Source organism: Belonocnema kinseyi, chromosome 5 (genome assembly GCF_010883055.1).
Source record: "Belonocnema kinseyi isolate 2016_QV_RU_SX_M_011 chromosome 5, B_treatae_v1, whole genome shotgun sequence".
NCBI lineage: Eukaryota > Metazoa > Arthropoda > Insecta > Hymenoptera > Cynipidae > Belonocnema > Belonocnema kinseyi.
The window spans coordinates 145854799-145882149 of record NC_046661.1 but is presented as its reverse complement, the minus strand read 5'-3'; the positions used below and the strand labels follow the sequence as shown (position 1 = coordinate 145882149).

The following is a 27351-nucleotide window of genomic DNA, read 5'->3' as shown; positions in this document are numbered from 1 at the left end:
ATGTCGGATCGACTACAAAATGTGACACAAACCATTTCAAGAATATTGGACGGTTATGATATCCGATTAAGGCCTAATTTTGGTGGTAAGTTTATAATTTACTTAATACTTCAATGCTAAACATTTTTCTCAGAAAGGGCATAATTACTTAAAATCACGATTTCAAAAAAGAAAATTATTTTTTTTTAGCAAAAAATTAATGAACCTTTAAGAATCGTATTTATAGAATTGTGCAAATTATTTGCAATTTTTCTGGGAATTAAAAACAATTATCTAAAGCCCTTTTATTTCTTAAAAATCAATAATAACAGAAACTGATAATAATTGATCGAAAATATTAAATACAGTTAAATTAAAATAAATAATACTATATCAATAATTGTTTGAAAAAATTAAAGTGCATTTAATTCCCCAGTCTTTTCCATTTGTTTACTTACCAAATAAAATATTTCTATCCTCCCCCCCCCCCCCCCCTCTCTTACTGTTCGGAATTTATGGTTTCAAGAAATAATAAGATGTAAGACTTGAAACTAATGTAAATTTTTTGTATTTAAGAGATTCAAATACCAAGATTTTAATCTTGTAACATTTTGAACATAGGATTTTTTATGAACGGATCAAAACAATATTTCAGATACAAATAAAAAATTTAATTCGTTTATCGTCAACAAAAAACAAAAACTTTTCTACCATAGAAGATAAAGTTTCAACAAAAAAGTGTAATAGTTGATATTTCAAATAAAAAAGATGAAGTTTCGTCCAAAAATAATGAATTTCAAAACCAAATAGACGAATTTTCAAAAAATCAAGATTTTTTTGTCATAAAACAAAAAATTTCACTCAAATTGTTGAGCTTTCGAGCCACAAGACGAATTTTCTGAATAAAATTAAATAGCCAACTGGAAAACATGAATTTTCAGGAAGAAATAATTTTCAAATCAAAATACAAATCTTCATTGAAAAAAAAAATGTTTATAAGTTAGTTGAACTTTTAACCAAGCAGTAAATTTTTCAATTAAAAAAGACCAGTTTTCAACAAACAAAGTGGTTGAACCAAAATTTTCAAACAAAATAGTTGAATCTTCAAGTAAAGAAGAATAATTTTCAACCAAACAGGTTAATTTCTAAATCTGTTAAATTATCTCAAAAAGATTTCAATTTTCATCCAAAAAATATTTTAGTTTGACGTTTCAACTCCAAAATCTGCGCTTTGAACGAGAAGTAAATTTTCTATGAAATGTTGAGTTTTCAACAAAACAATTAAAGTTTAAACAAAAATGGACGATTTTTTAACAAAATTGTAGAATTTTCAACCACATCTTTGAATTTTTATGCAGGAAAGATGACAAATTATTAAGAGTATATAAAATATTTTTTTCTGAAACCCTGACCAATGAAATGCTCTGATTTGAAAAAAAATTGTTTCTGGCTAGGTTCGTTTTTACTCACCAGGTTTTTTTGGCGCACAAAGTTAGTCTATATTAAATTTTTGTACAAATATTGCGAGTTATTTCTTTCATTTCTGAATCTCTAAAAATTCTCTCTACGTTTGATAGGAACTTCTGCGGCTTTGCGGTAAAAAAATTATTAATTCAGATCCAATTAACATGTGTCATGTGTCAATTGAATGGATTTCAAATGATTTGTACTTAATTTTTTTTAAATAAAAAATTGAATTTCATTTAAGGGAATTGTATGGATAAACTTATTTATCAAAGTTTACAGGAAAAAATAGTTAAAATCTGCATTATTATTTTTAGTCCCTTCAATTTTTTTAAACTCTTAAAATTCTTTGGAATCTTTTAAAATGTCTTAATCATTGAAATTTTTTGAAAAAAAGATAGTTTAAATCCCTGGAAATCTTTCATCTCTTCAATTTTTTTAATTTCTTGAAATTCTTTGGATTCTTTTGAAATAATTTTAAATTCTTTAGAATTGTTGTAATTTCTTCATGTATCTTGAAGTCGTTAAAATCCGTTAAGATCCGTTAAAATAAAATTTATTTCATTTTCTAAAGTTTTCTAGAAATTAGTTGAAATACCTTGAAATCCTTTTAAGTCAGTGGCAAATTCTATTAAAATAAGTAGAAATAAGCAGAAATTATTAAAAATTCATTCAATATAAATTAAATTAAACTTACTCATTAACGTTTTCTAAAAAAGACAGTTCATATCCCTAGAAATCTTTAAATTTCCTAATTTATTAATCTTTTGAAATTCTTTAAAATATTTTTAAATAACTTAAAATATTTGAAAACCTTTTCAATTTTCTAAACTTTCTTCATGTGGCTTGAAATTGTTGAAATCCTTAAATATCCTTGAAAATAAAATTTAATTTATTCCGCAAAGTTCGTACAAATTAGTTAAAATACCTTAAAATCCATTGGAATCTCTGAAAATCACCGGAATCTATTAAAATAAGCAGAAACAAGTAGATATATTTAAAAAACCATGTAATAATATAAATTAAATTAAAACTTTTTATTAAAATTTTCTTTAAAAAACCTAAAACTCCCTAAATCACTAGAAAGATATTTTTTGGTGAGGGGTGCACTTTATTTTGAAAGTAATGAAAAAAATTAAAATTTTGATAGTTCCTGTTACTGAACAGGAAACGGCTTCAATCCTATCCTCTTTAAAAAATCGTTTAATTTTTACCTGAATGACAAGCTAAATTTATCAAAAAATTTCAATTTCCGAATCTTGATATCATATGATCATTATTTTTAACAAGCAATTTAGATATGGTGTTAGGTTCACACGGCGTTTCTCATTCTCTTTTTTCTTGTTGTTTCTCGTATCAATTTTATTAAACAGGGGCTAGAAATTTTACGCAAATTGAGATCAGATTTCCATAAATCAGTGTGAACAAGTTATTCAATTATAAAGTCACACGTCAAGCTTTTTCATTATTTTTTTATAGAAACATCCATAATTTCAAAATTGCATCCTCAAATGGAATTTAACGACGATTTTACCCCGTATCCTGGCCAACTTTACCCCATACACTAGACGAATTTACTTCGTACCCTAACCTACATTACATCTACTACAGGCTACCTTAACCGCAATCAACCCGACTTTACTCTTACTGTAAACGACTTCACCCCTACCCTAACCGACTGTACCCCCATAACTAAGCGGAATTTTTTTCGTACATCGCCGACTTTAGCCTATACCCCGGCCGAATTTACCCCGTACACAAGCCGATTTTAACACGTACCCTAGCCGACTTTACATTGTATCCTAACCGCCCTTGACCCTTCCATAGTCGACTATATCCCGTACCTAACCGACTTTATCCATACACTAGCTGATATTATTCCGTACCGTAACGGACTTTACCCCTATCATAGTCGACCTTATCCCATACCCAAGCCGAATTTACGCATATCATAGTCGATTTTACTCCATGCCCTACAAGAATTTTACCCGTATCCTGTCAGACTTTACCCTACACCCTAGAGGAATTTACCCCGTACCCTAGCCGACTTTGCCCCTACCCTAGTCGAATCTGCTCCTACACAAGTCGACTTTATCCCGTACTCCGAACGACTTTACCCCATATCCTAGCTGAATTTATCCCATATCCTGGCCGACTTGACCCCTACCCCAGCTGATATTATTCCGAATGCTGTCCGACTTTACCCCTAACATAGTCAACCATATCCCGTACCCGAACCGACTTAACGCCTACTTCAGTCAACTTTACTCCATAACCTAACGGAATTTTCCCCATAGCATATTCGACTTTAAACTGTACCCTAGCCGTTTTTAACACGTACCCTAGTCGACTATGCCCCTACTGTAGCCGATTTTGCCGCCACCCAGGCCGACTTTGCCCCTATCCTAGTCGACTCTGCCCCTACACTAGTCGATTTTATCCCGTACCCTAGCAGACTTTACCCCGTTCCCTAGCCAACTTTACCCTTTTAGCTTCCAGTATACAGGCATGTTAGAAAATTCCAATTTCAAAATTCCCTGATCTTCCTTGTCTAATTTTTTATGTTCCAGACATTTCTAAATTTTTCTTTCAGGTATAACAAAAGCTTTTCACCTAGGAGATAAATAATGTTAATGAAAAAAAAGTTTATTTCTGAATTTATTTAGTCAGACAAAATTCAATAACGGGTCATCGACAAATTGTCAACCAAAGTGATGATCCTTCCATAAAAAATAAATAAAAATGAATTCTCAACAAAAAGTGTAATTGCTGATATTTCCACTAACATTTATTTTAATTTTGAATCAAAAACAGTTAAATTAAGCCAGAAACCCCGAATTTTCAACCTAATAAACGAATTATCAACTAAAAAAATATAAGTTACCAAGTAAAAATATACTGTTTACTTTTTTTAATGTAAACAATTAATTTTTAACCAAATAAATGTATTTCTAACCAAACAGTTGAGTATTCAACGCAAAAGATTAATATTAAAGAAAATCAAATGAGATTTACATCAAGATTAAAATCTTACTTAACGTCCAATAATCAAATTAATATGCAGAATTCTAGAAAATAAAACCAAGAATCCAATGACCAAATTTCGACAACCACCATAAAATGTTCCTATTGAAATTTGAAATCAGATGAAAAAATAAAAAATTGGACAAAAATAAAAAAGAGGCAATAGAAATGAGAAGGCAACCAACCAAATCTCCTCTCTTCTCTTTTTTAAATTTTTTTTCGTCTTTTTATCTTTATTATTATCAAATCACAATAAAAAAAGTACAAAAGATTAATTTTCTATAAAAAATTATCAATTTTCCTTTACGAAAATCAATTTTCAAAAAAAAAGGAATATTCAACCAAAGAAATGAATTTTTGTACAAAAATGGAAAAGATAAATTTTTAATACAAAAAAATTAATTTTCAAGCACGTGAAATAGAATTTTAAAGAAATAGTTCGATTTTTAACCAAGTATATCAATTTTTAACAAAGAAGATTAAACTTCTATCAAAAAAATATTATTTACACAAAAAATTAAATAGTTAAACTTTCTTAACTAAAATTATGAACCTTCAAACAATCAAATGGGTTTTTAAATCAAATAGAAATAGAAAATAGAAAACAAAAATGATTTTTTAACCAAAGATGTGATTTTTCAATGAATTAGATATTTTCTCTACCAACAAGAGGAATTCTAAAAAGAACACGTGAATTTCCATAAAAAATAGATAAATGAAAAACTTAAACTAGAATAGTTAAATATTTATTTAAAAAAAGTTTTAAAGCATACAATACATTTTGAACGAAATAGTTAAATTTTGTTCTAAACCGATGAATCTTAAAAGAAAAAGATAAATTTTCAACTAAACAGGGAATTTGTAAATGTTTCATTAAGAAAATAAATTTTTCAACCGAAAAAAAATAATTTTGAACATTTTAAATTATGAATAAGAAATTTTTCAACTAAAACGGTGAATCATCAACGAAAAAATTAATTTTTATCAAAGCATTTCTAACAAAAAAAATTGTTATCAAAATAAATCAATTTTGTACCAAAAAATTATTTTTTTAAACAAAAACGTGATTTATTAATGAATAGCATAACTTCTCTACCAACAAGAGGAATTCTCAACACTAAAATGATTGAATTAGGTAGATTATGTGGATTAAACTGGATTAAGTAGATTAAACTGGATTAGGTGGATTAAACTGGAGTATGTGGATTAAACTATACTTATTGACTAACATGTGGATAACCATTGATTAATTCGAGTAAGAATTGGGTTGAAATTGAATTTTCTGGATTGCAAGTGGATAAGGCGGATTACAAGTTGTTTACTCTAGGTTACAAGTGAATCACGCCAGATTACAACTGAGTCCCTCCGATTACACTGAATTACCTTTATTACTAAAATTACTTCGAAATAATCTGGATTATGTGGATTAACGTGGATTATGTGGATTAAACTGGATTATATGGATAAAACTGGACTTATTGTATTAATAGTGGATTTCTCTTAATTAGTTCGAAATAGAACTGGAGTAAAATTGAATTTCCTAGATTGCAAGTGGATTATGCCAGATTACAAGTATCTTCGATTACACTTGATTACTTTGCTTACCAGAATTCCTTTGAATTATCTGGATTTTTGGCATTAAACTGAATTAGGTGGATCAAACAGGACTTATTGCATTAAAAGTGGATTACTCTTGATTAATTCAAGATAGAACTGGATTACAATTGAATTATCTGGATTAAAAGTGGATATGCGGAGTACAAGTTGTTTACTCCAGTTGATAAGTGGATTATAGCGGATTACAAGTGAATCAGGTCGGATTACAAACGAATGACCTGCGATGATGCTGGATTATTAGATTACTAAAATGATTTGTAATTATGTAGATTATGTGGATTAAGCTAGATCAGGTGGGAATTAAATGAATTAGGTGAATTAAACCGGATATATCGAATTACGAGTGGATTACTCATGATTGATCCAAGTTAGAACTGGATAGAAATTTAATTTCCTGGTTTAAAATTGGATTACGCTGAATAAAAGTTGTTTACTTAGATTTGCCAGTGGATTACCTCAGATTACAAGTAGATCACAAGTTGCAAATGGATTAGCGGGATTACACTGAATTACACAGATTTTTAGTTCGAATAACCTAGCGGTTCAGCGGAATTCCAGGGTTATTTCCCCCTCGGATAGGATAGAATAAGATAGATGAGGAAAGGCGAGAAAGGAGTAAGTGATAGGGCGAAGGTGAGATTTGAAGGACTTAATTGAGAGGACTGATGCAACAACTCGACAAGCTGTCGAAACCGCGCAGAAGTATTGTCCAGTCGGGAAAGTCTATCGATAAAAAAAATTTCGAAACGTAAAACAAAATATACATTCGTATTCATCTTGGTGCGGCCGACAAATTTTTTTTATGAAACTTTTTTATTGGATAATTATTACTAAAGATAAGCAATAAAAATTTTGAAAATTTTCCGATCAAAAATCGATGTTTTGTAAAACTCAACTCGCGATTATTAGGCCGTTTGTTGACAGAAGTGCTTGAAATTTGTATGCTGTATTCTATTACTATTTCTTTAAATAACGCAATTTGATTGAAAAGCTAATATGTTTTTTTTTTAATAACAAATTGATTCCGAACGAAACCCACGTTTTGCTAACTTCGACCAGTGGACGGTCATCGAAAAAATGTTAGTTGCAGTATCTTATCGCAAGAAAGTTGTTCACTAGATTTTGAAAAAAAATTTCTGAAAATTTGAAGAAAGTCGGTCGAAAATTGTGGAAATAGTAGCGAGTTGAAGTCAATACACGCTGCTGCTGCAGTGCTCCGCTTATCGGCCTTTGTTCCTAAGCAGCTAGCCAGCAGCGGCGTGTGTTGACTTCAACTCGCTGCCATTTCGACAATTTTTGGCCGATCTCCTTCGAAATTTCAGGAAAACTTTTCCAAAGTCTAGTGTACAACTTTCTCGTGATAAGTTACTTCAACTAACACTTTTTCGATGACCGTCTCACTGATCGAAGTTGGCAAAACGTGGTTTTCGTTCGCAATCAATTTGTTATTAAACAAAAACAAACATATTATCTTTTTAAACAAAGCGCGTCATTTAAAGTCATCGATTATATATTGAGAATACATCATACAAATTTCAAGCACTTTTATCAACAAACGGCCGAATAATCGCGAGTTGTGTTTTACAGAACATCGATTTTTGATCGGAAAATTTTCTAAGTTTTTATTGTTTATCTTAATTCATAATTATCCAATGAAAAAGTTTTATCAGAAAAATTTATCGGCTGCACCAAGATGAATAAGAATGTGTATTTTGTTTTCTGTTTCGCCCACTTTTTTTATGGTTGGGTTTTCCCGGCTGGCCAATACTTCTACGCCGATTTGAGCGTTTGTCGGGTTGTTGCATCCGTCATCTCAATTAATGCCTTAAGGGCATGTGACACAGCTAAATACCTATATTACCGACCTCACTTTTTCGGTTCACTGAATGTTTTTTTAAACGTAAGAACTTTTTTTGTGAATAAAATATCGAGCTGAAACTTCGGAAGATTTATTAGAGTACAATAAAGTACGTTTAGGTACTGCATTTCGGTAGGAACTTCACTGAAAATTATTTCTTCTTTTTCCTGAACCTCAACATTTTGTGAACGTTCGAACTTTTTTTATACATAAATTATCGGTCTCAAACTTTGAGAAATGCAAGAGCCGAAAGAAAACTACGTTTAAGTACAAAGCTTAATAATAATAGATGTAAAAAAATATATTTCAACAATCAATTCCAACGGCATCAGCTGGTAACGTTGTACACGAAAATACGAAACCTGGCGGCCACTAGACGAGGCTCTAGAGAGTTCGTATTTTCGTATACAACGTTACCGGCTGATGCCGTTGGAATTGATTGTTGAAATATATTTTTTACATCTATTATAATTAAGCTTTGTACTTAAACGTAGTTTTCTCAAAGTTCTTTCTCAAAGTTTGACACCGATATTTTATGTATAAAAAAAGTTCGAACGTTCAAAAAATGTTGAGGTTCAGAAAAAAGATGAAATAATTTTCAGTGAAGTTCCTACAAAAATGCAGTACCTAAACGTACTTTATTGTACTCTAATACATTTCCCAAAGTTTCAGCTCGATATTTTATTTACAAAAAAAGTTCTTAGGTACAAAAAAACATTCAGTGAACGGAAAAAGTGAGGTCGGTAATATAGGTATTTAGCTGTGTCACATGCCCTTAAGGGGATGTGATACTTAGAAAATTATCGAGATGACAAGTTCTAGGTTTCCCCGGTTTTTTTCTAGAATAATAAATATTTTGTCTTCCAAATTTGGGAAGTGATAGCGAACATGCTAACGGACGTCCTGCACACTTTTTTGTGGTTTAAATAAAAAAAGTTTGATTTTGCTAAAAACGTGTGTGTATATTGCAAGGTGATGTATGTTACAATTCTCCCAAGCGTCACTTCCAAACAACACAATATTTTTGGCCCAAAACTTTCAACTTACAAATAAACCTGCAAAAAAAGTGTGTGGGGACGTCCGTTAGCATATTTGCTATCATTTCCGAAATTTTTAAGACAAAATATTTATTATTCTAGGAAAAAAGCCAGGGGAACCTAAAACTGGTAAAATCGACAATTTTCTAAGTATCACATGCCCTTAAGGGTATTTGACACTTATCCGATTCGGCAAATGAAAAAAAGGAACGAAGGAAGGTTTATTTACTAAAAAATGTTTACAATTACAAAATAAGGTTAGAAATTTTTTTTGCTGCTGTGAAAGTTTATTAGCACGTAAACGCTCCTTAGTTTTTATTATTAATTTTACCAAATTTTCTGCTCGACATCTCATTTCGTATAGAATTAGTATTATCGAGAACGAATGTCGGTAAGGTAGGAATTGGATAAATGTCACATGCCCTTATTAGGCTACGAAACATTTTTTTGTAGTCACATGACGCCTACTTTGACTAATTTTTTTATGTGTAATGGAACCACATTCTTTGATGAAATTCCAGTCGCTAAATCAGAAATTAGGTTATTTGTCCTCCTTTCACATCGATACTCGTAAATATAGGTATACCTATGTAAATTACTTAATCACGTGTGGTCACTCTGCTGATATAGGACATAGGAAGGTTTAAGAGAATTTTCCGCGTCATTCATCGCGACACGATCATTAGCGGTTTTAATTGAGTGGTTCGATGAGTGGAACTAACGCGAGTTTTATCGATCTCGTTACCTCAATTTTAATTGGACACTTGTAATGAACAATGACAATTATAAAACCTTTATCTCGACACACACTGTAGATTAATACTGTTAAACAATTTTTTGATTTTACCATCAACACTTTAAAAATATGAAATGTGAAGTAAAATCACAGTATTTGTAATGTAATTCTTTGACAATACAATACGGGTATTGTAAACTTGATAATTGTGCGCATGCGCCGCTACACAGCAGCGTTTATTTCAACAGGATGAAAATTGTTTTTTTTTCTTCTAAAAATTAGTTGATTTTTTTTTTGATAAAAATTAATTTTTTATGTTAATATTTAAAGATTCCATTTTCGGCTTATAATTTATTTTTTATAGCTAGAAAATTAAAATATTTGTTTCAAAATCCATTTATTTGGTTGGTGATTAACTGATTTTGTTAAAAACTCGTTATTTTTTGTTTGAACTCAAATGGTTCATAATTGTTTTTTTTTTGTAAAGTAATTTTTTAACCTAAAATTTAACTATTGCAATTTTGGTTGGAAACTTATCCTTTTTTTCGAAAATTCAACTAATTTGTTGAAAATTCAACACTTTATTTTAAAATTTAACTATTGAGTTTACAATTCGTTTTTTTATTTTGTAGAAAATTAATTTTTATATAAGAAAAGTTAAATATTCTATTTTTGATTGGAAATGTATCCTTTAAAAGTTGAAAATTTAACTATTTGGTAGAAAATTCATGTATTTTGTTAAAAATTCGTATTTTTTGGTTAAACAAAATTTGAATATTTTGCAGAAAATTCATTTAGGAATTTTCTTGAAAACGGATAATTTTGGCTTAGGATAAAACTATTTTGTTGAAAGTTCATCTTTTTCTTTGGATTGAAGTAGTTGATAATTCTTTTTTTTTTAAGTATTTTTTTCAACTGAATATTTAACTATACCACTTATGGCTCATCATTTTGGAATAAAAAATTTTATTTTATAGTAGAAAAGTCATCTTTCAGGGGTGAAAATTCATCTCTTTTGACTAAAAATCAACTTTTTATTGTTGCAAATTCAACTTTTGGGATTAAAAATTCAACCATGTGTTTGATAATTCAATTATTTTGTTCGAAATTTGTTTTCTTTTTAGAAAATTAAGTTTTTTTTCTGAAAATTTAACCATTTCATTTATTGATTGCAAAATTCTTTATAAGTTGATAGTTTATCTATTTTGTAGATAATTCATACAATTTGTTAAAAATTAATTTTTTAATCTGAAAATGTAATTATTGCATTTTTGATTAAAAACTAATTTTTTTAGTGGGGAGTTAAACATTTTGGTTGAAAATTTATGTATTTGAATGAAAATTCATCTGTTTCAATTTAAAATGAATTTTTTTTGTCGAAAATTAAACTATTCGATTTTTTTCCGATTTTCAGTTAGATTAAAGTCATAGTTGTTTGATGTTGCTAAACATTTTTTTCAAACGAATTATTATTATTGTTAATAATATTCTGTTTTAATAATGCTAGAATGTTTAGATTTTTTTTTGAAATTTTAAACTTCTTGTTCACTTTTCACTTAGAATTTAGGGATACTTCAAGTTTTAAAAAAATGGTTTAGACAATTTATTATTAATATTATTATTATTATTATTGTTAATAATATTCTCTTGGTTAAGTTAGAAGAAAGTGGCAGTTTTTACTGAAAATTTTAACTATTAGTCTATTTTTTACTGGAGTGTGTTAATGATAAATTGAATTCACCAAAATAATTATTTAAAAAAATTATTATTGTTTATAACTACCTTTATCTATATTAATGTCAGATAGTTGCGGGTTTTTTCTGAAATTTTTCATTTTTTCTCAACTTTTTACTTAATTAGTAAATTGATAATCAATGCAAGTTCATAAACATAATTGTTTAAGCTCTTTATTATTGTAAATAATTACATTTCCTAAGGTAATTGTTAGAAAGTTGCGATTTTTCCTAAATTTTTTTCCATCTTTATACTTAGTGAGTTCATAATAATGCAAGTTAGGAACAAATAATAAATGTAAACATTAATTTAAACAAAGAGGCTTTCAGTAGCTACTTCAAGGGAAATTTATATTTAATATGATCAATATTTTATTCAACTATCTTGTCTTAGATAATTTTTAAAAAATTCCATTTTTTAATAAAATGGTCGACTTTGATTCTGCTTATTAGTTATAAACAATTAATAAATAAACATTAAAGAGAATCGCATTTTAAATAGAGATGTTTTTCTGAAAAAAAAACATTCTAGCATTACTTTACAAGAAAATAGTTCTTCGCAAAAATAATTTGTATAAACAATTATGTTTGCTAAAATTTGATAATTATCGTGAAACTATAAGTGAAAATTGGACAAAAAATTAAATATTTATGACAAAACTGCAACTTTCTAATATTATTCAAAGTTAAAATAATTAAAAATAATAATATATTATTGAAACATTTAATTTTATTAACTTTAGTTAATTATTTACCTTGTTGTAATGGAAAATTACACGAAAAGTGGAACATTTTTGAAAACTGCAATTTGCTAGCATTATTCTGAATAAATATTATTAGCAATAATAAAAAATTGTTTAAACTATTATTTTTCTTATCATAATCGAGTATTATCTCAATCTAGTTGAAAATTGGACAATTAGAAAAATTAAAAAAAACTGCGGCGATATTAAAAAAATATATTTTATTTGTATTCTATGGCTAATTGTAAAGAGAAATATTGAATTTCAACTTGTTTCAACTAATATTGACAATTCTGAATAAAGTTCGCAAATGTTTTTTTTTCTTATGAGAAATACGTGTTAAGCTTAATGGGACTAGTGCGACTTCTAAATAGAATTTTTTTTCAAAATGAAAAAATGGATTTTTGAGTGGTTTCGTGAAAATTCCTACGCTCTATGCATAACAATTCGAGAAAAAAAATTTCCAATGCATCTTTGAATCACTCCAATCCGGAATACTTTCTTACAATACATTATACACGAAGTACTACATTATGTATTGTAAAATTACATTGCATTACATTAGCTATTTTAACTTTCAAAATGTTCTATTGCTAATAATAATTATTATAATCCATGAAAACTTTATTCTTATATTTGCAGGAGATCCTTTATTGGTTGGCATGGATCTCACAATTGCCAGTTTTGATGCTATCTCGGAAGTAAACATGGTAAGTAACTTAAATTGAAGATTTTTTGTCCACAGCAGACTATGTTTAAACCAGTGCAGCATTTTAGTAACTCCTGGTTTATTAATTCCCAGCACTTCTGGCTCACGCAGTTTCTCAGCGCAGTACGCGGGTACTTACATGCGAAGGTTGCGCAATATTATGTATTCCAATTGCAAACGGTTCAGACGACTCGCACTGTTTATGTTTCAATTTCCTCGATTTAGTATTAAGATTATTTGGAGGTTATCCCCGAGAATTTTACTAAATCGAGAGTTTTGTATACTTGCAGGCCATAAACTACTTTTCCAATTTTAGGGACATAGTGGGTTGCGCCAAAATATACTGTTGGTAACAGGTGAAGGGGGGAGGGTTCAGTGGAACTAATGTTATGAACTTAAATAATATTTAGTACGTTTTCTAATGATAAAGTGATTAAAATAATAAGTTTAAAAATAACTTTCATATTTCAGACTCAAGGGGTAACACCAGTAACAAAGCCTAACTTTGACAATTTATTTTGGGAGTATGAAAAAAGTAATAGAATTTCTATTTGAAGTTTTTTTTAAACACATATTAAAGTATAGAAAAAAATTAATTTTAATTTTTGATATCAAATAGCTGAGACAGAGGCCGCCTTAAAAATTGTTTTTTTAAATACGTTTATGGGAGGATGGTTTTTTCGTATGGTATAAGATCTGGAACTAAAACCAAAAAATTTTATAATCTATATACTATTGGCTATAGAACTACATAGAGTTTTTTTTAATCGAATAAAAAATAAAAGTTGACATTAAATCTAAAAACGGCTACGTAGTTCCATAGAGAATGTAATTGTGGAGCTAATGTCAAAATTTCAAATCGACCCCAATCTGAAAAAAGTTGTTTCGAGAAAAATGCGTTTAAAGTTTTACGACCGCCTAAATCCTTCAAAATTTTTTACTTTTAATTTTAGATTTAGATACCAAAGAAAAAAATCGTTTTTTGAAAATTTTAGAGTGGTGTTACCCCTTAAAATACTTTACTTTATTCCCCCTTAAGGTGCTTCAAACGAGTCGCCTTCGTTGAATCCGTTACACGTCTATAAAAATCAATTGTTGGACGTAATGTTTTACCACATAATCTAAAGATAATTATACCGTTTCAAACAAAGAGCTTTTTCCGGAAAATTTTCTTCATTTTTTTTATAATAGAATATTGTTTTTTTTGCACCTGAAACCGGTAGCCTAGCGTACAAAATAGTCAGAGGGCTGCCGGTTTTAGGCGCAAGTAAACATTTTCTATTGCGAAAAAAATCATTTTCCGGAAAAAGCTCTTTGTCTAAAATGGTATAATTGCCTGTAGATTATGTGGTAAAAAAATTAGTTCCAAAAATGTATCATTGTAGACACATAGTGGATCAAGCGAAACTGATGCATTTGAAAAGCCTTAAGAATGCTTCTTTTTCTCCCTGTCTTCAACAAACTTTTAGTTTTTCCATATTTTCTAGTTTTTTCGTTAGCTAGTTTTTTTAAGTCACCCTTTTAGTTGAAACTTCAACTATTTTGTTTACTTTGTTGAAAATTCCTTTTTGTTGTTGTAGAAGATTCATCTCTGACCAATTATTTCATGTTATTATATTCGACGCCGTTATAATTTGAAAAATTAATATATTTAATTGAAATTTTCAAATTGGGAAATGTGCAATCTTATTAATTCTATTCTATTTAGGGCTCTCAAGACCAGTTCTTAGTTACATTTCAATTTGAAAAAAAATGAAATTGTATTATTTGAACAAAATAAAAACCAGCATGTGCTAGATAAACGTTCTTTTATATGTTTTAAACCATTTTACAAAACTTAAGAACAATAATTACATTTTTCAAATTATAAAGCCACCGATTATAAAACATATAAATTGTACCTGTGAAAAAATAAAACTCATCTTCGCTCCGCTCGGAATCGAACCCAATGTCTAGCGATTGACGGTCGGGTGCTCTTACCACTAAGCCACTGTAGAGATTAAAATAATTTTTTTCCACAGATATGCCAAACAGCAAGATTTTCTGTATATCAGTAATAAGATTGAAAAAAAATGTATTATCATCGGTGATAGTAATAACCGATCAGATGAAAATACTAATCATATTACGTAAAAGTAGAAATCTAAACTATCGATTCCTTAAATCTTATGATTGATATACTGAAAATTTTGCCGTGCTTCGATTCCCAGCGAAATAAAGGGGAGAGACATTTTTTCACAGATAAAATTTAATTATTAAAATTTTTAGAAGGAACGAAAAATTCTGAATTTAAGAAATATTTTACAGATTTTTGAAATCTGATACAGAAAACCTTGCTGTTTGGCATTAGTGGTAAGAGCACCTGACCGGCAATCTAAAACTAAAAATGCAGCCATTCAATTTCTTGTTAAAATATATATTTTTAATTGATATTTGACCTAATCTCGATTAAAATTAAACTATTTGGTTGAAAATTGATGTATGTTGTTGAAAATTCCTCTTTTTGGTAGAAAATGAAAATTCTTGGTGTGAGAATTTATCCTGATTGGTTAAAAATGCAACTGTTTGGCTGTGAATTCATCTGGTTTGGTTAAGGATTCAAATGGATGTTTCGTTGAGAATTTATCTTTTTTTGTTTACAAAATATACTGTGTGATTTAAAGATAAAGTACTTTGTTAAATTGACCTATTTGCTTTAAAATTTATACATTGGTTAAAAGTTAAACTTTTTTATGAAAATTTAAATATTTATTGAAAAATGAACTTTGTAGTTGAAAAATTCTATTTGCGTATTAAAAATTCAACTTTTGGATAGAAAAATCGTCATTTTGGCATGAAAATTCAACAATTTGGTATAATATTTAACTAATTGGTTTAAACTTAACAATTTGGTTCAAAGTTTTAGTACTATTTTACTTTGAAATTCTACACTTTTGTTGAAAATTGTTAAATTACTGTACTTTGTTTAACAAAACGTATTTTTTGGTAGAACATTAATATTCTCGGTAACAATTTCGTCAATTTATTTCGAAAATTCAACAATTGGGCAGAAAATTTAACTACTTGGTTTCAAATTACTATTTTAGTGAAAATTAAACTGTTTATATAAAAATTTAAATATTTTTTGATAAATTAACTTTTTGGCTGAAAAATCATATTTTCGGGTTAAAAATTCAAATGTTTTGTACTTAATTAATATGTTTGAATTTGAAAATCAAAACTTTTGTTTAAAATTATTAAATTAAGGTATTCTGTTGAAAAATGTATTTTTTACAGAACATTAATTTTCATGGTAGAAAATTCATATTTTTGTCTAAAGATTTAACTTTTTTGTTGAAAATTCTTTTCTTTTTTTATTGAAAATTAATCTTCTCATCTGAAATTTTTTTTAATTTAATTTTTAGATATAAATCTATTAGCTATAATTAAAAAATCAATTATTTATTAATAATTTATAAAGAATTCATCTTTTTGGTTGAAAATTCAACAAGTTGATTAAAAACTCGTCTTTTCTGGCTGAACTCATCTGGTTAGAAATGCATTTGTTAACTCACTATACGACGATTCTATTTTTGCTGTAAAAAAATTTCTTTTTAAATTGAAAATTCAAGTATTTAGTTCCAAATTTATCTTTCTTAATAACAAGTTCCTTTATTTGGTCGAAAATTTCAGTATTTTAGTTAAAAATTTGTTTTTCTTTGTTTAATTCTACTGATTTAAAATTTCTCTTTTGGTACAGAATTTATCATTTATAACTGTCTTCTCAAAAAGTTTGCCTTTTTTATTAATAATTAAACTGTTTTTGAAAAATTAAACTATCTTAATAAAGCCATCTTTTTTGGTCAAAATTTTTACTTTTGTGTTACAAAATTCGTCCATTTGTATTGAAAATTATTTCTTATGGTAGAAAAGTCATATTTTTTGGTTCAAAATGAACTTTTTTTTGCAATTCAACATTCTTCATCAAAATTAGTCTTCTTGACTTGAAAAATTAGACACTTATTAGTTAAAATTTTGATTATTTTGTTGCAAATTCACCTGGTCTATCCTATTTTGAAAGATTTTTCGGCTACGCTACTTTTCTGTTAGGCTAATGTATGGGTCCTGGAATAACTATTTTTTGCAGCAACCCAAAACTACCCAAAATCTCATAAATTTCTTCAACGCCCTGAAGCTGTAATAACACGAAGTAATCTATCGACACCCGAAGCCTTTCAACTTTCCGTCACCAAACCTAAGAATGAGAAAATGCCTTTACCTCCAAGAATATGAACATCCGGCGAGATAGAGCTGCAGTGATTCATTCTCGACATGCCTTCCCTGATAAATTTTCTTTTCTCAGATATCCCGAGCACGTTCCAAATATCTTCTTATTGCGAAAATATAACCATTCTCAGTAAATATTTATCGCAATTTTCAAAACAGCTAAAAACTGTTTCGTTGCATTCTGTATCTTTTCATCCACTTCTAGAAATCATTTTCCTCTTAGAGGATACTTTACTTGGGAAACAGCCAGAAATTACAGGGAGCCCGATAAGGACTTTATGGCGACTGCCGAAGTTGTGCAAGGCTGTGCTTCACCAGAAATTGCTGAATAAGCTGTGACGATTATGCTTTGTCGCCACGTTTCCAAAAATCAGGCTATTTCCTTCTTACTGTGTCACGTAATCTCTTGAGAAGTTCTTGGTAATACTCTTTGTTTGCCGTCTTACTTTTCAGACCGTATTTATGATGCTCCATGATTTATTCACCTTCCTTCTCGGAAAGAACAGGTAAACTTGACATTTTCTTGACAGAAATTTGGCGAAGGAAACAGTACATGTTTCTGCAATGGTACCTGAACCGATAAGCGAACCTTTGAATGATCAAATACAGGTTCCTGCTAATCTTCTTTTGCCGTTCAATGCTTTCAGTAAAATAAAATATTAATTTCTCCAATGTCATGTAATGCCATTGAATGCTGCTTAGTCATTGAAAAGCTTATGCAGAAATAATTCTCAACAGAGTCAATGCTGATTACTGCATTAACTTTTTAATGCCATTTAATGCTTTCCGAGACGTGCTTCTCCTAGAAGTCTTCCTTGCAACCCACCGCGCAAGCGCGCTTTCGATGTTCGTTCCACACTTCTAAACGTTTATGTGGCGAGCGCGAACCAATCGCGCGAAGCCCCCTCCCAGCGAGATCGACCAAACAATCCTCGTTAGTTAACTCCCACTCGCTTGCGTCGCGAGTGGTGCGTCGCCGCCGAAGCGAAGTTCATGAAAGTACATTCCACGAGACCAAGAAAAGCAGATCACCATGGTGCCATGCCAGAATTAGAATTTTATACGCACCCGTCTGGCATAAGACGTAAACTCTGAATTTAAATATTTTGAGTAATGAACTTACCATTTTAATTTGGAAATTACTTTGCTTTTCCCTTTCTTAAGTTAGCCTCCCCCCTCCCATTTTTATGCTGTAACTCAGTCTGAACCTACAGGCTGATGTAAAAGGAAACAAAACATAAAAGCCAACGTAATGATTTTTTTCAGGATTACACAATAACCATGTACTTAAATCAGTATTGGAAAGACGAGAGGCTGGGCTTTTCTCACGAGGGTGAGGTCTTAACACTAAGTGGGGACTTTGCGGAAAAAATCTGGGTGCCGGATACTTTTTTTGCAAATGACAAGAATAGGTAAAAAAATCTTAACTCAGCCTAATTCTAAGAACTAATTTTAGGATGGTCCTTGTTTACTTTTGTTTTAGAAATCGTTTGCTCCCATACGCGAGTCTGGTGCAATTTCTTAGAAAATAGAATGTCTTCAAAAGTTTAGACAAATCTGTTGATGATTAACCATCACGCCAGGCATTTTGAGTTTTTCATTTTGACATTAAAAATCGTTAAATGATGCCTAAAATAATAAATATTAAGAAGATCTAAGATGGCGGTAATTAAAAATATTTCATTTTTGCGGTTTTCAATGAAATGTTTAAAAATCAATTTGAATAATATTTTAAACATGACCAATATTGAAAAAAAATTTTAGCAACATTTGACCAATATTTTAAATCCAATGTTAGGGCCAATTAAATATTTCCATACAAGCTTCTTTTTGCAGTTTTTGATTAAATATTTTCAAGCTTTGCTAGAAAAAGTATTTTGAGTTTAAAAATCATCGAGTCATCTCGAAATTTTGAAAAAATCCAAGATGACGGCCAATTGAATATTTCCACACTAGCTGCTTTTTACAGTTTTTAAATTAATATTTTCAAGCTCTGCTATAAAATGAAGTTTGTCTTTTTAAACTATCTTCTTTCTACAGTTTTAAATTGAATATTTTAAAACTTTGCTATGAAAAGAGACTTGACTTTAGAAATCATCCAGTTATCTCAAGAGTTACCAATTTTGAAAAAATCAAAGAGGGCGGCAATTTAATAGTTCTAAACGTAGCTCATTTTAGTTTTTAATTAAATATTTTTATAGTATTCTATAAAAAGAAGTCTAACTTTAAAAATCACGCGATGTTCATAGAGTTAAAAAATTTTGAAACAATAAAAAACAACGACTAATTAAATAATTAAAAACTAACTCCTTCTTACAGTTTTTAATTTAATATTTTTAAGTTTTGCTACAAAAAGAATTGTGACCTTACAAAGTACCTGAAGATCGTTAACGTTCAAAGTTTTGAAAAAATCCTAGATAGCAGCAAAAATTTTTTTTTTAATTTCTGCAGTTTTCAATGTAATATTCTAAATCTTTGCCAAGCTGGGGCGAAGCCAATTTTAATTAAAGGATGGTATATAGGACACATTACATACAGATTGTCGACATATGTATGTGAACGATTGGTTTAAATAAAAACGGATGAATTGCGCACCATTTCTCTTACGCTAATCTTATAGAAAACTTCAAGTGTCTGAGGCTATCGGTAAATATTATCCAATTTGACTCAAATTTAGAGGATGTTCTATGTTTGGACATACGCATCATAATCGCGAGTAGGAGATGAATATCCAAAAGAAATTTTGACAATGAGGACCAAATGAGGACGTCCATAATGTAGATGATATTGTTATTATTGACAAGAGAAATTTTTACAAATTTTTTTCTCTTTAATATATCAAGATTGATGTCAGACACTCAAGGCTTAAAGGAAGAAGCACCATTTAATGATTACAAGTAATTCATTAAAATTAACGGATTATTTATGTATATAAAGTATAAAGGGATTAATCGATATTTCACGTGAATGTGTACGAATATGGGTTAAAAGCTATTCGTGGCAGCTTCGCCTTTAAATCCAGGGTTCTCTCTACTCCCTGACCCCATTTTCTCTTCCGTCAATGAAGAGATTAGCTCTTTCCCCCTTTTTCTTTTTCTCCCCTGTTCCCACACTCGTTTTGTCATCATCATGTATCGAAGCTCGATCTTTCAGCTTTCTTCACGATGTGACTGAGCGCAACAAGCTCGTCAGGCTATCAGGAGGTGGTTCAGTGACTTATGGCATGAGATTTACTACGACATTGGCGTGTATGATGGACCTTCACTACTATCCACTAGACTCCCAAAACTGCACTGTCGAGATTGAAAGCTGTAAGATTTTTTATTCAGCTCATTTAAATAGTCAGTGATAGAAGATCCTTCCCCAACCCTACTTTCACCCTCTAATTCTTCTTCCCAACCTTTACGTTCCACTCTTCATATCCCCTAATTTCCTTTTCCCTCTCCTGCATCCTCACCCCTACCTTATTATCCCTCTCTTATTTACCATCCGCCACTTTCCCAGTACACTCCTTCCCTAGTTTATTACTCTCCCTCCTCTACTGCCCATTTCCCTACCATCTCTTACTTCCCTACTTCCTCTCCCCTAGTTTCTTACCCGTGCTTCCCTCTCCTAATTTCCCTTTTCCTCATCCTGCTCCCGTTCCCTACTTCACCATTTCTCCCTCTTCTTCCCATTTCGCTCAAATATTTCCCTCCTTCAACCAAAGTTCCCTATTTCCCCTGCCCTTAATTTAAATTCCTTAACTTCTACAAAGCTACTTTTCTTCCCTCTTTTGCTTTCCCTTTTCCTTCTTCAACCCATACTTTCTCTCCCCTGCATCTATTTTTCTTTCCCTAGTGGCTCTCTCGTCCCTTATTTTCTTACTTTAAATTACTTTACATTTCCTTCACCTCTCTTACTCCCCTCAACTTACTTTTCCAACTGTCCTCTCCACCCTTAATTTACCTCCCATATTTATCCAATCTACACTCCATATCTTTTCCAGTAGACTGCTCTCCCTTTCCTAATCACCGTACCCTATTTCCCTTCCTTCCGTTTTTCCTCCTCTGCCTCACTGCTCCCTTATTTCACCACCCTTACTTCCACTCCATCACTACCCTAGGACACTCTACCCTTGCTCTCTATTTCCTTGCACCATATAAGTATTTTTCATGATTTACTTATAATTCATAGAAATATATTATAAATACTAAATTGTGATGTGCAAAAAATTTTCAGATGGCTATACAGTTTCGGATGTGGTGATGTATTGGAAAGAGACGCCAGTAAGAGGCGTCGATGAGGCGGAATTACCCCAGTTTACGATAATTGGTTACGAAACCAACGATCGCATGGAAAAACTAGCTACCGGAGTTTACCAGAGGCTCTCGTTAAGTTTCAAGCTAAAAAGGAATATCGGTTACTTTGTCTTTCAAACCTACTTACCCAGCATTTTGATCGTCATGCTTAGCTGGGTCAGCTTCTGGATCAATCATGAAGCCACGAGTGCGAGAGTTGCTCTAGGTATAATATATTACTATCCAAATAATAAGGGGTCTCGCTAATGGGCGTGTCCAAAGAAAATTGGGCTGGTAATTGGCTGCGGGAGGGGAATTGCTTGTAAAAGAAGGATCGGGAATGGGAAAGAGGTGCAAAAAGAAGGATTGTAAGCGGAACGGTAAGACAAGAAACAGATGATTGCGAAACGAGCAGAGGGGTCCGGATAGTAGGAATGTTAGAAAGAGGGCGAAGAGAAAGAGGATAGTCGTGAAAAAAATGACACATATATGCAGGAGTGGAGTAAAATGGGTAAGAAGGGAAGATTAATTGACAGGGTATTGGTTGAGGACAACAGGCGATGGTGGCAGAGTGATAAAAAATAGATGGAAGTGGAAGGGTTGAGAAAAAGACCTCTTCTTAGACTGATTTTTGTGAATAATTAATGTTCAGATTATTCATGAATCTGCGAGTGTCGAACTTGCTCTAAGTATAATGGCCTGACTAATGGTTAAGTCAAAAGAAAATGGGCTTGATAACTAGTGAGCGAAGTGTTTATTTATAAAGAAGAGTGGAGAATGTGGAAAGGTGCGAAAAGTAGAGGATTAGATAAGAGAAACAGTAGAAGAAGTTCGTTAAAATAAATAAGAAGGGAATAGGTATGTTATGTGGCAGTGAAAATTGTGGTAGAAAGAGACGAAAGAAGTATAGGATAGTGGAGAGTGAAGGGCACATATATAAAGAAGTTCGTTAGAATAGATAAAAAGGGAATGGGTATGTTATGTAGCAGTGAACTGGGTAGTAAAAAGAGGGGATAAGAAAAGAATATGGTGGAGAGGAGTGGAAGGAGGCGAGAGAAGGGTCAAGAAAGGTTTGTGGGGAGTGGGAAGATATTAGACAAATCATGAAGCTGCGGGTGCGGCATTTGCTGCATGAATATCAAACGCAATTATGTCAATGCAAAGAGCTTGCATGAAGAGTGCTTTCCAAGAAAATGAGCGTGGTAACTGGTGAGCAGAGAGGTTTCTATTAAAGAAGATTATAGAATATGGAAGGGTTGAAAGAGAAGAAAGTGGAGTAGTAGACGATTGGAAGAGGGGTGTAAATGGTATAAATTGTAGACAAGAGAAGGGGAAAGTGAAATAGTTAGGTGGAAGTGTAACGGGTGGTAGATAGAGAGTGTAGGAAAATGATATCGTGGAGTGGAGTGTCAGAAGGTGAGAGAAGGTCCTCTTTTTGGACTTATTTTTGGGAATAAATTATATCCAGATCTATCATAAGATTACGAGTTGAAGAATTGCTTCAAGTGTAAAATATATACGTTAATAATAAGGAGCTTGGCCACGGGCCTGACTAAAATGCATGTCCAAAGAAAATGGGCGTGTTAGCTGGTGAGCGGTGGAGCTCTTAGTAAAAAAGGGTTGGTAACGGGTTAGAGGTGCAAAGAGAGGAGGATTGGATGAGGAAGGGAGAGAGGAAAGGCAGATGGTTGTCAGTGGAGGACCGGTGAGTGGAGATGATAGGGTGAAGGAGCTCAGAATTGGTGAGAGACATACCTCTTCTTTGATTGCTTTTGAATAAGGGAGTTGTAACTAGTGACTGGAGGGGTTAGCTATTAAAATAAGAGTTATGAGTAGGAAAGGGGTGCGAAAAAAGGAGCGTTGGAAATTGAAGAGGAACAGGAGGGGCAAATAATTGGAAATAGTGAAGAGAAGTGGAGGCGAGACGACAGAATGAAAGAGAAAGAAAGGAGTACGTGAGGTGGGAGGGTAATGTGTAGTGTGAAGAGGGGACAGGGAAATAAATAAGTGGAGTCGGAGAGGGTATGAGGCCTTTTTCGGACCGATTTTTGGGAATAATTAATGTCCAGGTATCACGACTGTCCTAACGATGACAACAATTTCCACTGGAGTGAGAAGTTCCTTGCCTCGAATCAGCTACGTGAAGGCTATAGACATCTATCTGGTGATGTGCTTTGTCTTCGTTTTTGCCGCATTGCTCGAATATGCGGCGGTCAATTACACATATTGGGGTGCGAGAGCCAAAAAGAAAATTAAAAAGAAAGACAACGATGAGAAGAAACCTACTTCTTCTAAGACTGGTACGTATTGCTAATTCCCCAATTAGTTACTCTTTACTCTTTTCCAGTTCCTTTGAAGAATGCCTGCCAGTAGTTCCACAAATACTCACAATGTATTTACTACTTTCTTTTTGTTTTAGAGAGTAAAGCGGGTTCACCTTTTCCGGGTAACACCGATGTGGACATCATAGAACTCCATGATCTCAGAATGTCCCCTCTTCCGAGCATTAGAAGCAGGTCAGGACTGGTAAATGCTGTCGGAACTCCTGGACCTGCACGGGATCACGATCCGGCAAAATTCCCACCGAGTTTTCGAATTTCGAGGGCACCTGGTTATAATACACATGCAAGAAATAGCGGTCTTAGGTACAGGGGACCTAGACAGCATAAACCGAAGGTACCCCTTTTTAATCGAAAATCGGGGTTTCTAGCGATTTTGTGACAAAAATTTTACGTAATCGCATGAATCAGATTTCAAAAATTTCATTAAAATTAAAGAAATATTTTTAAGATGTCAGAAGATTTTGCAAAGATTTCTCAATGATTCTAAAATATTTCAAAATATTTCAATAGATAATAAACATTTTACAAAGATGTCGAATCTTTCAACATATTTCACTAAAATATTAAACTGTTAAAAAAGTTTCAGAAGATTTGTAGAAGATTTTTAATATTTTAGAAGATTTTAAGGAATTCATAAGATTTTAAAGGTTTTAAGAAGATTTAAAAAGATTTCAAGGAGATTTAAAATACTTCAACTAATTTCTAATGATTTCAAAAGATTTTACACATATTTCACCAAATTTGAAAGATTTAAGGATTTAAAAGGGGTTCAAGAATTTCGATGATTTCGCAAAGATTTTAAAGAATTTCCAAAGTTTTTACAAGCATTTCAAAGCTATTCTTCCCAACTTCTTCCTGATTTACTTAACCCTATCCTCACTTTCCCACGTAACGCTTTACTTTCCTTACTTCCCCATACCACATTTCCTCTCACCTGCATTTTTCCTCGCATCTCCTACTTCCTATCCTTTAATTTTCCATTACTTTCCCAACCCTAATTTCCTCTCATTTTTATTAAATTTTCTTATTCCCCTGCCCTAATTTCCTCCCCATTTCATACTTCTCCGTCGACATTTCATTTCCCTCTCCTAACTATTATTTTACCTCACTTCACCAACCTTCACTCCCACTACTTTCACACTTCTGATTTCTCCACACTTTCCCTCCCGCGTTTCCCCAGTTCACTAACCGTACCATTTCCTCATTTCATCTTACTTTTTTACTTTCCCTGTCCTCAGTTCCTTTCCTTTCATTACTTTTTCATCCAAAATTTCCTCTCCCTTCCCACTCCTTATTTTCCTTCACTTTGCCTACTTCCTCACCCCTTATATCAACTACTTCCCTTCTCTGCGTTTCCCCGAAATTTCCTATTCCTTATTTCCAATATTTTTTCTCACTTTTATACTTCCTCTCGCATCATTTTCTCCCCTTCCATTACTTTCCCATCCCACATTTCCCTTCACTTCCCTAACCTTCATTTTATCTCACACCCCTGATTTCACTTCACTTCCGCAACTTCACCTTATCTCCTTCTCCGTATTTGTTCATTAACCCCTAATTCCGCATTCATTATTTTCTTTAATTCCTTTCTTCGCGTTTCCCTTAACTTCCCGCCCCTCATTTTACATCATTATCTTTCACTTTTCTACTTTCGCTACCCTCATTTCCCCTTTTCCATTACTTTCTCATCCTACATTTCCTCTTACTCCCAAAACTCTTTTTCGACCTCGCTTCGGCTGCTTCCCCACCCTTTACTGCGTTATCCATTAATCTCCTACCCCTCATTTTCCATTATTTCTTCTCACTTTTCTACTTCCGCTGTTCTCAACTCCTCCACTTCCATTAATTCCTCATCCCATATTTTCTCTCACTCCCGTAACCATAATTTCATCTCACTTTTCTAACCCTCACTTCTCTTATTTTTTGCACCCCTGATTACCCTTACGTCCCCAACTTCCCTTTTTTTAAATACCGCGTTTCCCCTCAGTGTTGCATCCCTAATTTTCCCCCATTAATTCTTAATTTCCTAGTTTCCATGCCCTTCTGTTCTCATTTCCTCCTCCTCCATTACTTCGACATCCCACATTTCCTCTCCCTACCTCGTTTCTCTTACTTCCTTTACTTGTTGAACCCTTATTTTCTCTAACTCCCTTCTCCGCGTTTTTCTTTATTTCCTACCCCTCATTTTTCATCATTACCTTTTACTTTTCTACTTTTTCTGCCCTCATTTTCCCCCTTCCATTACTTCCTCATCTTAAATTTACTCTCACTCGCAAAACGCTTCTTTCAACTCGCCTCTCCTACTACCCCACCCCTTATTTCTCCTAAATCCCTTCTCCGCGTTCTCCATTAATTTTCTACCCCTCATTTTCCATCATTTCTTCTCACTTTTCTACTTCCCCTGCCCTCATCTCGTCTCCTTTCATTAATTCCTTATTTCACATTTCCTCACACTCCCGTAACCATGAGTTAATCTCAATTCGCTAACCCTGACTTCCCCTCCTTTCACATCCCTGATTGCCTCTCACTTACCTAACTTCCCCTATTTTTCTTTGCTACGTTTTTCTGCAGTTTTCTATCCCTAATTTTCTTTTATTCATTCTCCCTTCCCTAGTTCCGTTGTCCTTATTTCCTCCTCTTCCATTACTTTCTCATCACACATTTCCTCCCCCGCCCCCATTTCACCTTACTTTCCCTGCTTCCTCACTCCTTATTTTCCCTACTCCCCTTCTCCGCGTTTTCCCTAGATTTTTTATTCCTACTTTCCAATATTTCTTCTCACTTTTTATCTTCCCCTGACATCATTTTCTCCCCTTCTATTCCTTCCTTATCTCAAATTTCCCCCTTCTCCCCTAACCATAATTTCATTTCATTTTCCTAACCCTCAATTCTTCTACTTTTCCACCCCTGATTTTCTCTCACTCCCAACTCATCATTACCCTTACTATCCCTTACTTGCCCTACTTCTTTACCCAATATTTCCCCTGATTACCCCTCATTTACTATTCTACCGTTACTTCCTTATTCCATCTTTTTTATTCATTCCCTCGTCTCTGATTTGTTCTACTTCCCTTCCTCTCAGTTCCCCTTAAATCCATACTCTCCCTACCTTAGCTGCTCTTCCTCTTCCGTCACCCCTGTCCAATACTTCATATCTACTTACTTACCCTATTTCCCCTTACCTGATTTCCTCTTACTACCTGTTCTTTATTACCCAACATTTTCTCTAAATTCCCTTACTTCCTCTCACATGATTTTCCATAATTTCATCTTTTTAAAAAAATTCTGAACTAGAAAGCCTCGAAAAGACACGGAATTTCGAATTTAAGAATCACTAGTTACCTTGAAAATATATTTGAAAAAGAAAATAATTTCTTAATTCTCTTTATTTTTAGGTTTTGCATGCAATTCGTAGAGGTGCATCTGTACTGCGAGCATCAATGCCTAAAATCAAGGACGTTAACATAATCGACAAATACTCGAGAATTATTTTCCCCGTAAGCTTTTTACTATTTAATGCCGGATATTGGATATTTTACGTTCTGTGAGCGAACAATTTATTA

The 27351-nt window shown here is 32.1% G+C and overlaps 1 protein-coding gene across 1 annotated transcript; it reads left to right on the top strand.

Annotated features, from left to right (window-relative positions):
- Window positions 1-27351, top strand: LOC117172688 (gamma-aminobutyric acid receptor subunit beta-like). The gene is made up of 8 exons (XM_033360827.1): window positions 1-85; window positions 12834-12901; window positions 18433-18578; window positions 20320-20477; window positions 21388-21672; window positions 23516-23746; window positions 23866-24122; window positions 27184-27351. Exons 1-8 carry the CDS (start codon window positions 1-3, stop codon window positions 27334-27336), a joined length of 1383 nt encoding a protein of 460 aa, XP_033216718.1. The 3' UTR covers window positions 27337-27351.